Here is a 15,513-nt window from a genome sequence, read left to right as displayed (position 1 = left end):
CTTCCTTCTAAGAGAAAAACTATCTCTATGAACCAACACGAGTCCTTTTAGAAAACATTGTTCCGACTCACATGCATCCTAAAAAATATTTTCGGAGGAAACCCAACTTAGAATTGATCCAAATAAAGCACGCTTAACTATGAAATTCGTATGATCGAGCCACCAAAAAGAAAGGTGCACCTCATTAGTATAAGCCGTGACTGTTAATTTTTTAAGTCTTTTCTATTCATCCTACATTCGGGATCACTCTCATTTAGATGTGGTATCAGTTTACTCATGTACCTCTCATTTACTCGAGTGTCACATCAATTCTCTTTCGTTCAAATATTTTGGAGCAATATTGTTTAGCCGCCGCATTTGACACGTCTCCTATCAATTCATTTAGTTCAATTCGGTTACATTCAAATATTTTGGATATCACATTTGGCGTGCCGTGTATTAATGGCAACTATTTTGGCTGCCACATTTGACATATTTATATTTATTTGGTTCAAATATGTTCATCAATGTGTGTATGAAACAAATATATAAACAAAAAATATGCAATTGAATGAGGCATGTGCATATGCCACCCATGTCCTCATGCCCATAACTCACACGGCTGTAGGTCAAATCTTAAGGGATAATGTCCACAAATTTAGATTAAACTATTTGTTTAATCTTAGATATCTTACGATTTAGATATTATTTGCTTTGACCCATTATTTATCTTTGTTAGTCTCACGACGATACGTAACAGGTCAAATTGAGTTGTTATAGTATTACAATAATTAACATGTATTTAAATTTCCATGACATTGAAATAAGTATGGTTTTACGAGATGTTAAGATTGGAAAAAGTATGACGATGAATAATGATTAAAACGAGATAATTCATGTATGCTAGCAATGGGGATGTCGTGTAGACGCCAGTTTCAGCATACATTTTCAACTGTTATAAAATTAGAGAGAGGTTTGATGATCATCTTTTATACTCTTTAATCATGGAAAGCCCATAACCACAATAATTGCAGTGGAACAACCCTTGTCAATAAATAGGTCATAGGAACACCATAATCACCAAGCTCCCATACCACTTTCAGCAATGGCAGCCCCAAACACACAAATCTTCCTCCTATTTGCCTTTGCAATTTTGATTCCAATAGCTAAATCTCAACCTTTCGACGATTTCTGGTTTGTTCAACAATGGCCACCTAATGTTTGCGCTTTACAATCAGGACGATGCGTAGGACGAGGGACAAAATCCTTCACCATCCATGGCTTGTGGCCTCAGAAGAGAGGAAACTCTGTAACTAATTGTCCTGGTACCTCCTTTGATTTTAATCAGGTAAACTCAAACATGCATTTATTCTAGCTCAATTTATTAGACGTGCAAATTATAACAAGTTCATTATGTTTGGGTTTCAGATTGCCCATTTAGAAAACGATCTTAACGTAGTTTGGCCAAATCTGATAACTGGAAACCACAAATGGTTTTGGGGTCATGAGTGGAACACACATGGGATTTGCTCAGAAAGTAGGTTCGATGAGGCAGCCTACTTCCAAACATCCATAAATTTGAGGCATAATATCGACCTCCTTAGCGCCCTAAGAGTTCAAGGAGTAGTTCCAAACGGGGCCTCCAAGTCGAAGCAAAGAGTGGAAAATGCCATCATAAAGCATTTCCAGAATAATCCTGTTCTTCGATGTAAAACAGCATCGAACGGCCAAGTCCTATTGACGGAGATTGTTATGTGCATCGATGACGATGGTGTCACCCTTATCAACTGCAATCTTGCAAAATCCAATTGCGCTAACAGCTTCATTTTCTGAGCTCTTCAATTCTCATGCAATGCAATAATGTTAGTTCGATACAAATAACATGATGTATTGCTTATCTATCTATAATTGAAACAAGTTGGTGATATTGTTCCCTATTTCTCATTTCTATAACATATTAAAGCTTTAAGACTATCTGAAATTCAACAACATAGTACAGTAATTGCATATGAGACTATCCGTCTTTACAATCAGTCAATAGGAAACAAAAGTTCACATCCAAGAGAGTAGATGATTATTTGTAAAAGATAAAGCATGGATTCAAAAGTAGACAATTTGATGTAAGAGCTAAAGCTTGGATTCAAATTTCATATTTCAGGTTCTTTCCTATTTCATAGATATCAAACTCTTAACAAAAGGAGTAGCTTGGAACTTGGCTAGGTGTCCTTTTCTAGGAAACTTTTTCAACTTTTGGGTTCGAGCATTATACAAAATCACCTGCCCTTCATTAGCTTTCATAAAGAGTTCTTCAGAACTCACAAACATCGATGGCTTCTCAATTCTAAAAACAGGCCCAATTGTCAGCAACTTTGACCATGAAACCCCACCAGATTCATCTTCTCCATCCCCGTGTCGAAATCTCTTTCATCCCCTCTCGATGGGTAACGAAATAGAATAACCGATCCATTCAAAACCCTCATACTTCTATACCTCTCGCAGTTCTCTTTGAAACTCTCTATCACCAGAATTCGCCTGAAAACCTCTTCGCCCATGTCAAATGATTGTATAATTTCGGCCCCTTCTTCTGTATCTGCCCACCAATAATATGTTTCTTGGTGATACATCTCAAAGGAAGGCTCTCATAATACATGGCCACAAATAGGGGTCTTAATTTCTCTCCATCTATCTTTGCTCCAATCATAAATTCTCACTCGGTAAAAATAGTCATTTCCTTCCACAAAATTCACAATCCTAACCAATTTGAAATCTCGCATTCGAATTCGATGGCGTTCGTGGACAAACGGTGCCCGTCGAGCTCATCCGAGGGTTTGGTGAGGAAGAGAATCGACGACGGTAGTTTTCGAAACTCTATAGTCACTTGGTTACAGAGTAAAATGTCCCTACTAAAAACACCAAGGCAGAGTAAACCATGAGAGGGGTCACCGATTTCGAAATATAGAAAATCATCCTCAAATGGCAAATGACTTCGTTGTTAAGTGAGGGGAAATATTGGGTGCGGCCAAGACTAGAGCACTCACGACTCTTGATCTACACGTGTCCAATTGCTGTCCCTTGGACACGGCATGGTCTTCTTGTTCCATAACGAACTCTTTCTTCAATAATTTTATTATTAATTTAATTTATACATTTCCTAGAAAGATAAATACTTTTATATTTCTAACAAATTTATTTTTTCATTTTTAAATTAATTATTACCTAATATATTATGGTTTTCGATGTCACGGTCCTATTTTTCGATCATGATTTTGATATGATCATAATAAATTTTAAAAGAAACTCAAACCCTATTATAATTTTTCGCTCGACTTTGCAGCTTTGTTGGACTTTAAGCGAGATTCTCCTTCGTCGATCGCCGACTGAACGCAAATTATATAGAAACTAAGTTTGTTCGGTCATACACGCTTTATGTCTGTGTATATTCACTCAATTCCGTCTCTAGCCAACTTGGTTCTACCCTAAGCCAAGTCCTAAGACTCGAACTTGCCTCTACTATAAGCCACAGTCGTTTAAATGCAGCATCGTATCTCATCTCATTATTTTGATTCTCAACAACACGCCCCTGACTTCGTGATGTCATCCCAAATCCCAAGTTGTTACAAACCTTTGCAGAACGGTTGGGCTCGAGTATTGTACAAAATCACTTGTGGATTCTCAATTCCAAAAAGAGGCCCAATTGTCAGCCGTTTTGACCATAAAATCCCACCACATTCATCCTTCTCCATCTCCCAAATGTCGAAATCTCTTTCATCCCATCTCCGTAGATAATAAAATAGAACAATCGATCCATTCAAAATTACCATATTTCTATGGTAAACATCATCGTCGTCAAAACTCCTTGACGCTGGAATTCGCCTGAAAACCTCCTCGTTCATTTGCCCACCAACAACATATTCTAAAAAAAGTCTGTCACGATAAAATAGTTCAAGTCCAATTCCAATAAAAAATCATTTTAAAAGTTCGGGTCTACTAAGTTCATAAACTTTTAAATGTGTTCATAAGTGTATGAACTTTCAATTTTGTTTATGATCGGCATTTGACGTTTTTTGAAACTTAACTTATTTGTTTGATACACAATTTGAATTGTGAGTCTAATAGAACTCTTAATAAATAGATATAGTACTAAAAAAAAATATGATTTATTAGAGATGGTCGTAGGTGGAGACATTGCTCAATTATTCGGGTTATAAATTCTCTTCAACCCAATTCAACTATAATTTTTTTTAACGTAATTTATTCAAATTTTCGTTTTGATAAAAATAAAATGTTAGTAGGTAGAAAAATGTATATTTTAAAATTAAGTTCAATTCAATCCAATCTAATTTTAACACAACACAAACTAACTCAATCCATAAAATTTGAGTGGGTTCAATTCGAGTCATTGTAATTAGTTGCAAAGAATAAAACTATCCTTCAAAGATTATTAATGGACTATTTGAAAAGAATATTATAAATATTAAGAGAATTTAATTATTTTTTAAAATATTCCACTAATAATCTTGAACGATAGTTTATTCTTACATTTGCAATCGGAATCTAGTCCGATGTATGCAAGACAACATCGTAAATATATAAATATATAAAAATAGATTTAAATACTAAAAATAAAATGTACCTAAAAAATTGAGAATGGATGGTAAAAGATATTTAGAGCATTAAAACAATTAATATTGACCGAATAAAATTTGATGATCAAGATTTCCCTCGATATCAAGAATGGTCAATGGAAAAGTCCTAACTTTTGACAAATTCAAAAGTAAGCCAACGGAAGCCGGCCTGAGCCACTTCCGACCCCTTTGGCTCCACTCCAGCAGGTCTTTTCAGCCGCAGCTTGCGCCTCGACTCAGTCCTTGCGCTCTGCTTCCATCGGCTTGGCGGCTCGATTAACGCCTCAAAGTTATTTGCTTAGACACCTCAATTTGATGTCTCAAGACCCTTTTCAATATTTTGGACAATTCAGAGCTGATTTTGACGTTTTTATGAATTATTGGTGTCAGTGTGACCACTATTTGATCAATTTAAGTTATTTGTGAGCTATACTTATATAGCTCACAAATAACACATTATACATCAACTCAATGGTGTAGGCCCACATAGGTGAATTGGACTTGGGAGAATATCCAAGCTAGTTCGAAGGATAGCAGATTGAATTGAACTTAGGAGCAGATCCAAACTGGTTCGAAGGATAGCTAGTGACTCTTGGCGGATGCCAAACAAGGAAGGACCGTTGGTTGGATGACTTGACTACTGTATGATGTGGCATGCCCGGATGACTTGACTGCTGTAAGACGTCGCATGCCCTGTAGTCCTTACATGTACAGTGATTTTATGATTGTTTGATATATGTGAAGTTCTGTTTATGCTAGGATAATAAGATATGTAGTTATGCTATGTTATAAAATATGCCAGATGTCCCATGATGCATGCATGCGATATGTTCACGCATTTCCTACTAGACCATCGATTCGTAGAATTCCCCGCGCTACTAATCGCTTCAGATCTATCAAATCTCCATTAACAACAACAAACAGATCGCCGAAATGATAATTTATTCAGAAACGATTTCACACAGAAAACAAATTTGTAGAAACGATTTCACACAGAAAACAAATTTGTAGAAACGATTTCACACAGAAAACAAATTTTTAGAAACGCTTTCACACAGAAAACAAATTTTCAGAAACGATTTCACACAGAAAACAAATTTTCAGAAACGATTTCACACAGAAATCAAATTTTCAGAAATGATTTCACACAGAAAACAAATTTTGAGAAACGATTTGAAGAGATGAATCGGAGCGGAAATGAGTCCCTCAGAATGCCTAGCATCTACCTGGAATTGGCATGGAGCAGCTGGTTCCTCGACCTCAGCAATAAGCCATCGGGAGCGCCAGCAATGGACGAAACCTTCCATGTTCCATTTTGTTCAGATTACTAAACGTTTCCTCATCGGGACTTAATCGGAGATGAGATGCCTCTGCGTGTAGCCGTAGCGGCGGGGAGAGGAGAAAGAGGGAGCTGGTAGCCTGTAACTAAAACTTCATTCCTCGCCTATTTTAGGGCTCCGTTCGTGGAGGAAGAATGGGCCTGTTGCCTCTCTTAGTGGGCTTTCGGCCCATTATGAAACTAGTTCGGCCCATCAGAAACTCCACAAAAAGATTATGAATGTTTAATACATTTAGGTATTGTTGCAGTTAATTTAACAAAGAAATAAAATGGAACCATATTAAAAAGTCAAATCCGAATCTCTGACATACTGACGATCAAAAGAAAAAAGAAAAAAGAACGGCAAGGATTGGGTTTAAAGTTCTCAGTGGTCTACACGCGGCCGCAGACAATCACTGCTCTTTGAAAACGAGCTATCTGTCATATTTCTTATTTAATAAAAAAAAAAAAAAGGATAATGTTCGCCGTCCACATCAGTACATCGCATTAAAAACTCACAGACCCACGTGACCACCCACGTGCCCTCTCCACATTCATTGCATGTTGTCACAGCAACGCGTGTCCACACCCAATCCTTTTCTCCCTCTACTAAATCCGACACGTGGCTCCATTTGACAGCCGACATCCTCCATAACTGCCCCGAACGTGTCGTTCCAGAATCCCCAGCCATTGTTTGTATTAAACCCCAAATATTTTGTTTTCTGAATTTTCTGTTTGTTTCCCGGGAAAATGGCACTTGGCGAGGAACCGATTCTCTCGCGGTTGGACCGGCTGGATTATATGGTGAGCTTGTTTTATAATTTTTTTTTTTAATGTGTTTGTGAATATGTGATTGTGTGGACAAGGTGGAGAAAAGGATGGTTTTGATGTTTGTTTCTCGGGAAAATGAGTGAGAAAATGAGAAGGGTTGGTTGGTGAGAGAATCCGTTCATGATTCCTTTTGTAATTTTGACGTTGATGTTTCTTCCTTTCTACATGTTTTTTTTTTTAGTTAGGCTGTTTTTCGTAAAGTTTAAGGTTTGATTATGTTGGAGTTGTATGTTTTTTTGTTCAATTAAGGGTGTGTCTTTACTAGCTATATATGTTTTAGTATTCATATTTGCGGGAATTATCTTGATCGTCGTATATTGACCTAACTGAAAGTAAAAACTCTTTCTTCGTTCTCCGTCACCTGAACCTTTATTTCCTGACGTATTTCACTTTGAACTTTTTTCGATCTTACTCCTAAATCGGAACAAAAACAGTTGAGACGTCCTAAGTAGATGGAGATGAGAATGGGAAATGCTTACCGTCCACTTTTCAATTTCCACTCATCGATATTATTTCTAGCCCTTAGTTTTTCATGGAACATGCATGAAAGTTTTTAACTATAGAAAGTTTTCCATCTTTGTCTTCGTTACGTCATAGACATCCCTATAACCGATCAATTTTTTCTTACCAAATCGAGACGGGTTTTTAATTATTTAAGTATTTATTAAAATTAGGTATCTCATGTAGGTGAGAATGTTTGTTTAATCTATCGTACCACGGAAGTTATCTTATTTATAATTTAATAAATTATAAGAATCCTATGATCTTAAATATAATTTAGTATTTGAGAATGTTTGTTTAATCCATCGTACCACGGAAGTTATCTTATTTATAATTTAATAAATTATAAGAATCCTATGATCTTAAATATAATTTAGTATTAAATATTATTAACCTATATTTAGTATTAAATATTATTAACCATACGAGTGATTATTATTTTAAAAAAATTGTGAAAATAGTTGTGTGTATAATTTTTGAAGTAATTTTTTTGTTTTTTTTTTTTTGGTAATTATTTATTTTTAACAGTTGAGGCTGCTGGAGGAAATTAAAGGGGACAGCAAGTCAGTAAAGAGCTCGTGTACATCTTCCCCGTTAAGTGGGGCCCACACGAGCGATTATCACACATCGTCCGTTGATCTGTCTCCAAGAAGTCTGGAGAAGCAGTGCCGTCCGATCAACGACGCAGTCAAAGTCACTGAACTCAAAGGAAGCCTTCTCGAGAGAATGGACAAGATTGAGGATAGAGTCCTCAAGGTAAAACCACTCATAATTATAATATTAAAATATTAAAATGTTTGAAATTTAATTTAATTTTGTAAAGAAATGTTTAGTTTTTGGTGGGTTGAATTTTGAACAGCTTTGTTTGCAAGTAGAGGGAGAGATTGAAAGGGAGAAGGAGATGATAATGGTTGAGAAGAGTAGGAAGAAGCCTAAGAAGAGCTTTAAACAACTTTTTCAACACTGTATGACCGGGTCGGGAAAGATGTGACGGTCTCGATCAATGTATGACTCGCGTGATGACTTGACTTCACTTGACCTTTTCATTCCGAGTTGGATAGTTTTGGTTGATGAGCATTGTGTACACTGATCGTCAATCAAATTATGTTGTCCAAATTTAACTGGTAGGACATTTTAATAGGAGGGTTCAGGGTTAACCCTGAATTTGTTTAGATAAGGTCGGGTGTCTTGTTCTTGTAATGTCATTTATACAATCAACTTGTAATTATATAAATACTTCGATCCGAGCATTTTCGTTTATGTGAACACATTTGAGTGGGATACCCTATATAATTTATATATGATTGAATTACGAAAATTGATGTCTTGATAAATAAGATTACAGAGATTTGACAAAGGGCTTATGGGTAAAATATAAAAATATATTTATTGTATTAGATACTAGTTTCAATAATAGCGTTGAATAAAATATTAAGATATTTTATAATATTTAAATATAAGACATAAAATAAAAGAAAAAGAAAGGATGACATACGCTATATTTATGGTCCGTTCTTTTTATAACTCTTTTGGAGTCTTAACCTGCATTAATGTATTTAGTGTAAGGTTGATGTATATGAAATTAATACCATTGGCGTGTAACGGATAGAATTCAAGAGCTACAAAAATGGAATTAGTTTGATGGGTTCTATGTGTACAAAACTTATGCATATAAAACTGTGTTTAATCATCATTTATGTTGCATGTATTTGCATTTCTCGATCTGAATAATGGAGGGTCATTTTTCATTTTTCTTTTTTTATTTTTTGGTCCCGAAGAAATTAGGTCCTTCGAGGATTCCCCCAACACGTTCATGTGAAAGAGAATCATCCCTACAGGTGGAGGGTAGGGGCCCATTTATTGGACAATCATTGTGGTGATGGGACAGTGATTGAGGACACCTACCCCTTACTTTGGGGTCCTTTTATGAGTTGGTGGGCCCTTGGATTGGTTGTGTTCAATAAATGGGAGCAACAAATTTGGAATTTGCGAGTAAATGATGTTTGACAAAGAGAGATGAAATTGATTAAGCTGAGCTTCACATGATACCCAAAATTTGTTTAATTTAGAACGTGTCACGCTTCTTATTACGGTTGCTTGTCCAAGACGTGTTGTTTGTAGCTACATGTCAGTCAGATGTCTCGGTCATGCTTGTCCATGACATATTGTCTATGGTCGCATGCTCGTTTCTACCTTATTATTGCTTGCTTTCTTATTAGTTAGGTATTTACTATTCTTGTTGTCTTAATATAGGTGGTGTATGACCAGTCACCAAAATCGTATGTACACCGCCTAGGGCTTAAATGTAGTATAGGGAGATGCAACTAGTTGTCGATTCTTCCTATCCGAGTTATATACTATTAAAGTCGTCATTGTTGTTTATTCGCTTTTAGCTTGTAACATTACTTTCTTTTGAATTTTTTTAAAACATTTTCTCTCTTGCGTCAAGGTTGTTCCCAAAGTCTTAACTTTCATACAACTAACTTATTCGCTTAGAACAAGGGTAAGTAACACAATCGTTATCCCACTACCACAAGAATACAATTGTGACACTTATCAGACCGGCTTCAATATCTAAATTAGTAAGAGACATTATGATGCGATAAGAGTCAAGAGAATTAGGGTTGACTTATGTCTTTATGTAGTTATAATGACATACATAACGTGTTGTGAGTGTGCAAATTGTGCACCATTAGGCTGAAAAGACCAGCCTCGAGCTCATATCTGACCAAGGCTATGGTTGGCCACATGGACTCGGGTTTCAATAGTCCAATTCATTTGGTTCAATACCAATTTGGATCTTAGGCTTGATTTTAAATCCTGAATTCTGATTATGGTCTATGACAGTTAGTAACAACGAATCTAACATGTTTTTACCTGAATATTATTAAGATAACTCAATTAATGGACGAAATTGAATAAAAACACTTATTTTATTTTTATTTTGGTTACATTGAGTGATTTACTTTTTTGTCCCTCTTTTTGTTGTCTTAAAAGTCTCTACCCCTCCAAATACTTTTCCAAAAAGTCATCAAATTCTTACAAATTTCAAATAATTTAGATCCAATTTTGAAATTAACCTCGGTACTCATTATTTTGATATCTAAATTTTAAGATACTCTATAAGAAATATTCATTCATTTGAAAATTGATAAATTAGATTAATGATATAATTTTAGGCATATAATCACACAAGTAAGGATAAACACGACAACCAAAGGGATGAAAATTGTCATAATGCAGAAAGTAGCCATACAGGAGTTCAAAGGGCGACTTACCTCCAAGAAATGGAGTAGGCAACTGGTTGATAATATAAGCTGCTGAAGGCGTCAGCCCAAAAACGAGAAGAAAGATGGGAGTGAAAGAGAAAGGTCAAGCCAGTCTTAGTCACATGACGATATTTTCTCTAGGTACGACCATTTTAAGCAGGTGTATATGGACAAGAGAGTTGATGGTGGATGCCAGAAGTATGTAAATGAGTTTTGAAACAAATGCTAGTAAATTTGGTCCCTCCACCGCTTTAAAATACCTTTATACGGGAACAATATTGAGTTTCCACAAATTTTTAAAATTGAAGAAAAGTATCAAAGAAATCATATTTAAACTTTAAAGAGTAAAGCCGAGTGAATCGAGAATAATCATCAATAAAAATAACATAGTAAAGAAAACCCGAATTTGATTTGACAGGGTAAGGACCCCAATGATTACAATGAATAAGATCTAACACATGAGACAACCTACGTTCATTGTGAGAACAAGGCAATCAATGACTTTTCGCAAGCTGACAAGTACTCCATAGTGATGGAGAAGGCAACAAAGACATAAGAGAAAGATGACTTTTTTTATTTAAAAAAGAATAACAGAATGATTCACATGCCGAGGTGAGCATGCCATAATCATATGAAGCACATAAAAATTTGTTTCTAAGGTCTAAAATAAAAGCAGAGTTACCGCACTCTAGCATATATAGCCCTCCATCTCTTTTACTGGTTGCCACCACCCTTCCTGTTTGACGATTCTGGATAGTAAGAAGATTAATGTAACGGAGAGAGGAAAATCAGACGTTAATTTACTGATTGAAAGAAGATTTTTAGTGGGATGAGAGACAACCAAGACATCTAATAAGTGAATATTTGGAACTGGAGAAAGAGTACCGGTGTGGGTAATGGGTAGGGATGCACCGTTTCCTACAATCATAGAGTCCTTACCCGTGTAATTTTTAGACTGATACAAAATAGATGGGTCGGCAATCATATGGACCGAAGACCCAGTGTCGAGAAACCAATCAGCAGCATCAGGTCCAGCAATAGAATAGGACGTGTTGAAGGCTTCAGCAAGGTGAGCCTGAGTAGAATCAGGTCGAACATACTGTTGGTTGCAGCAGTCAACATAATGGCCCTCTGTGCGACATATTTGGTAGTGAGGTGGTCGACGAACCTGACCTGAGTGGGTTCGTCCTCGATCGGAAGAGTTATTTTTAATGGGAATAAGAACGACATTGCTGGTTGCTAGAGGAAGCAGGGTAGCTTCCATGGGTGCGACCACAATTAGTGGCTGAGAATGCTGTAGGAGTGGAGTCAGAGTACTCAAGGGAGTGCTGGAACAACTCAAAATTTTTAGCTTTAGAGACTAAATCTGCAAAACAGGGGATAGAGGTGAGAGCCATCTGAGCAGTAGAAAAAGCTAAAAAATCGGTGCCGAGTCCACGAAGAAACCAATGCACTTTATCAATGTCCTCGACGGGTCTGCCAATGGCATGAAGTTGGTCACAAATTGTTTTGAAGGCACAGGCATTATCAGCAACAGGTTTGGTGCCACGTTTCATCAGCTGCAAGTCATCATTGAGTCTCAGTTCACGAACTTTTGAATGATGCTAAACGTAGTTTCCAACGCAAGCCAAACATCACGTGCAGTGGAGAGACCAACGACAACAGCAATGACCTCCTCAGTGAGATAGGAGAGCAAGAGATAGAGAAGTCGTTGATCGGCTGCTCTCTACACCAAATATTTGGGGTTGAGTGTAGAGGAGGTTTCTGGTTCAAAGCGAGGTGGTGGAACCATAGTTTCATCAACATAGCTTAGCATGTCTTGACTCTCAAGTAGAGAGAGAAGTTGACTTTTCTAGAGAAGATAATTGGAGGAATAAAGTTTGATGGTAATCATATGGATTAGAGTGTTGAAAGGAAGAAGATGATAAGCGGATTCGAAAGCCATAGAGAAGAAAGGATCAGGGTTGTTAAACCGGCTCTAATACCATGAAAATGATTGCTCAAACTACCGCACCTAAATGATGGTAAAAGTTCTCTATTTATAATCATTTACAGAACAGAGAAATATGGTAAATTACAATATATTTATCTATAATAGAAGGGTAAATATTATAAGTCGTAATGTAAGGCAAATATCTGACCGCAACTTTAAGTCGGTCAACTATCCTTAAGAGTCAAGACATTGAGTCGGGCAACTATCCTTTAACAATTCAAACTACAACTTTGAGTCGGTCACATGGAGAAACTGAGCTGACCGTGAGTCGTAGCTTGGAGGGGTGACTGTTGGAGAACGCAGGTCAATGCGTGAGCCAACTAACAAATCGGGCATAAACTAACATACTTGTCAATTGTTGGAACAAGGATTGGGACACAGGTGCTGAGGGCTGGACAACTGAGCTAAGCAAAGCGGATTTCTAGGTCAAAGCTACAACTCTGATGGTTGGGCTTGTCGAGATTAAGGTTTTACGTCTGTTTCGGTTTTCGATTTTAGTTACATTGATTTATTTTATTTTATTTTTTTTCGTCTCTCTTTTTATCGACTTAAAAGTCTCTACCCTCCAAATACTTTTCCTTAAAGTCATCAAAAGAGTGGGTGGAAAATAATTTTTTAAAAATTTCAAATGATTTAGATCCAATTTTGAATTCAACTTTGGTACTTATTGATTCTATATCTAAATTCTTAGATATTCTCCTTTAGTGTCTAAACATGAACTTGAAACGCGTAGACAATGGTTCATACAATTTTAGTTGAATGATTTATAAAAGTGAAATTAATGGTAAATATAAAAATTCAATCTTTAATAGTATTTGGTTGACACATGAAACGATTATGTTCACGTAATAACATAAATGGTCTATAATATAAGGATAAGATTGGTTGTCTTGCTCTAGAAACACTAATGTTACGACCCATTTTGTAATTTTTACAAATAATGTTATCCAAATTTATTAATTGAGAAGATTAATATTTGATATGTGTTAAGGATAGTTGACCGTTCACTATAAGGCAAATATCTAGATATTTGCCTTACATTACGGGTTACCATATTTGCCCTTTTATTAAAGGCAAATATATTGCATTCATTTATTATTCTTTCCTTTTATTACTATTTTCATAATATTTGTAATTTACCATATTTATGTATCCTGAAAATGATTATAAATAAGAGAACTCTCACCCCCATTTAGGTGTGGTGGATTCAGCAAACATTCACATGGTATCAGAGCCCTTTCGGTTTAACAATCTTGATCCTTTCTTCTCTATGGCTTCCGAATCTTCTTATCATCTTCTTCCTTTCAATACTCTAATCCATATGATCACCATCAAACTTTCTTCCTCCAATTATCTTCTTTGGAAAAGCCAACTTCTCCCTCTCCTTGAGAGTCAAGACATGCTGGGCTATGTCGATGGAACTATGGTTCCACCACCTCGCTTTGAACCAGAAACCTCTTCAACACTCAACCCCAAATATTTGGCATGGAGAGTAGCCGATCAACGACTTCTCTGTTTCCTGCTCTCCTCTCTCACTGAGGAAGTCATGGCTGTTGTCGTTGGTCTCCCTACTGCACGTGATGTTTGGCTTGCGTTGGAAACTACGTTCAGCCATCAGTTGAAAGCTCGTGAACTGAGACTCAAGGATGACTTGTAGTTGATGAAACGTGGCACCAAACCTGTTGCTGAGTATGTCCGTGCCTTCAAAAAAATTTGTGACCAACTTCGTGCCATTGGCAGACCGGTCGAGGACATTGATAAAGTGCACTAGTTCCTTCGTAGACTCGGCACCGAATTTTCAGCTTTTTCTACTGATCAGATGGCTCTTACCTCTATCCCCAGTTTTGCAGATTTAGTCTCTAAAACTGAAAGTTTTGAGTTGTTTCAGCTCTCCCTTGAGTCCTCTAACTCCACTCCTACAACATTCACAGTCACTAATCGTGGTCGCACCCATGGAAGCCACCCTGCTTCCTTTACCAACTAGCGAGGTCGTTCTTATTCTCACAAAAACAACTCTTCTAATCGAGGACGAACCCACTCAAGTCAAGGTCGTCGACCACCTCACTGCCAAATATGCCGCAAAGAGGGCCATTATGCTGACCGCTGCAACCAACGATATGTTCGACCTGATTCTTCTCATGCTCACCTTGCTGAAGCCTTTAACACGTCATGTTCTATTGCTGGACCCGATACTGCTGATTGGTTTCTGGACACTGGAGCTTCGGCCCATATGACTGCCGACCCATCTATTTTGGATCAGTCTAAAAATTACACGGGTAAGGACTCTGTGATTGTAGGAAACGGTGCATCCCTACCCATTACCCACACCGGTACTCTTTCTCCTGTTCCAAATATTCACTTGTTAGATGTCTTGGTTGTCCCTCACCTCACTAAAAATCTTCTTTTCATAAGTAAATTAACGTCTGATTTTCCTCTCTCCGTTACATTTACTAATAATCTTATTACTATCCAGAATCGTCAAACAGGAAGGGTGGTGGCAACCGGTAAAAGAGATGGAGGGCTATATGTGCTGGAGCGCGGCAACTCTGCTTTTATTTCAGCCCTTAGAAACAAATCTTTACGTGCTTCATATGATTTATGGCATGCTCGTCTAGGTCATGTGAATCATTCTGTTATTTCTTTTTTAAATAGAAAAGGTCATCTTTCTCTTACGTCTTTATTGTCTTCTCCATCATTATGTAATACCTGTCAGCTTGCGAAAAGCCATCGATTGCCTTATTCTCGCAATGAACGTAGGTCGTCTCATGTGTTAGATCTTATTCATTGTGATCTTTGGGGTCCTTCTCCTGTCAAATCAAATTCGGGTTTCCTTTATTATGTTATTTTTATTGATGATTATTCTCGATTCACTTGGTTTTACCCTTTAAAATTTAAATCTGATTTTTTTGATATTTTTCTTCAATTTCAAAAATTTGTGGAAAATCAATATTCTTCTCGTATCAAGGTATTTCAAAGCGATGGTGGTACCGAATTTAC

The 15,513-nt window shown here is 36.8% G+C and overlaps 2 protein-coding genes and 1 pseudogene across 2 annotated transcripts; 2 read left to right on the top strand and 1 right to left on the bottom strand.

Moving 5' to 3' along the window:
• The first annotated feature begins 993 nt into the window (after positions 1–993).
• LOC111441482 (ribonuclease MC-like) lies at positions 994–1,814 on the top strand. Its single transcript, XM_023078502.1, has 2 exons — positions 994–1,327; positions 1,408–1,814. Exons 1-2 carry the CDS (start codon positions 1,085–1,087, stop codon positions 1,810–1,812), a joined length of 648 nt encoding a protein of 215 aa, XP_022934270.1. The 5' UTR covers positions 994–1,084; the 3' UTR covers positions 1,813–1,814.
• Positions 1,815–2,058: 244 nt separating this feature from the next.
• On the bottom strand, positions 2,059–3,872 carry LOC111441693 (annotated as a pseudogene).
• A 2,780-nt stretch (positions 3,873–6,652) lies between these two features.
• Positions 6,653–8,379, top strand: LOC111441483. The gene is made up of 3 exons (XM_023078503.1): positions 6,653–6,726; positions 7,783–8,010; positions 8,114–8,379. Exons 1-3 carry the CDS (start codon positions 6,673–6,675, stop codon positions 8,243–8,245), a joined length of 414 nt encoding a protein of 137 aa, XP_022934271.1. The 5' UTR covers positions 6,653–6,672; the 3' UTR covers positions 8,246–8,379.
• The last annotated feature ends 7,134 nt before the right edge of the window (positions 8,380–15,513 follow it).

Source organism: Cucurbita moschata, unplaced genomic scaffold (genome assembly GCF_002738365.1).
Source record: "Cucurbita moschata cultivar Rifu unplaced genomic scaffold, Cmos_1.0 Cmo_Scf00004, whole genome shotgun sequence".
Taxonomy (NCBI): Eukaryota; Viridiplantae; Streptophyta; class Magnoliopsida; order Cucurbitales; family Cucurbitaceae; genus Cucurbita; species Cucurbita moschata.
This window is presented reverse-complemented; position numbering and strand designations above follow the sequence as displayed.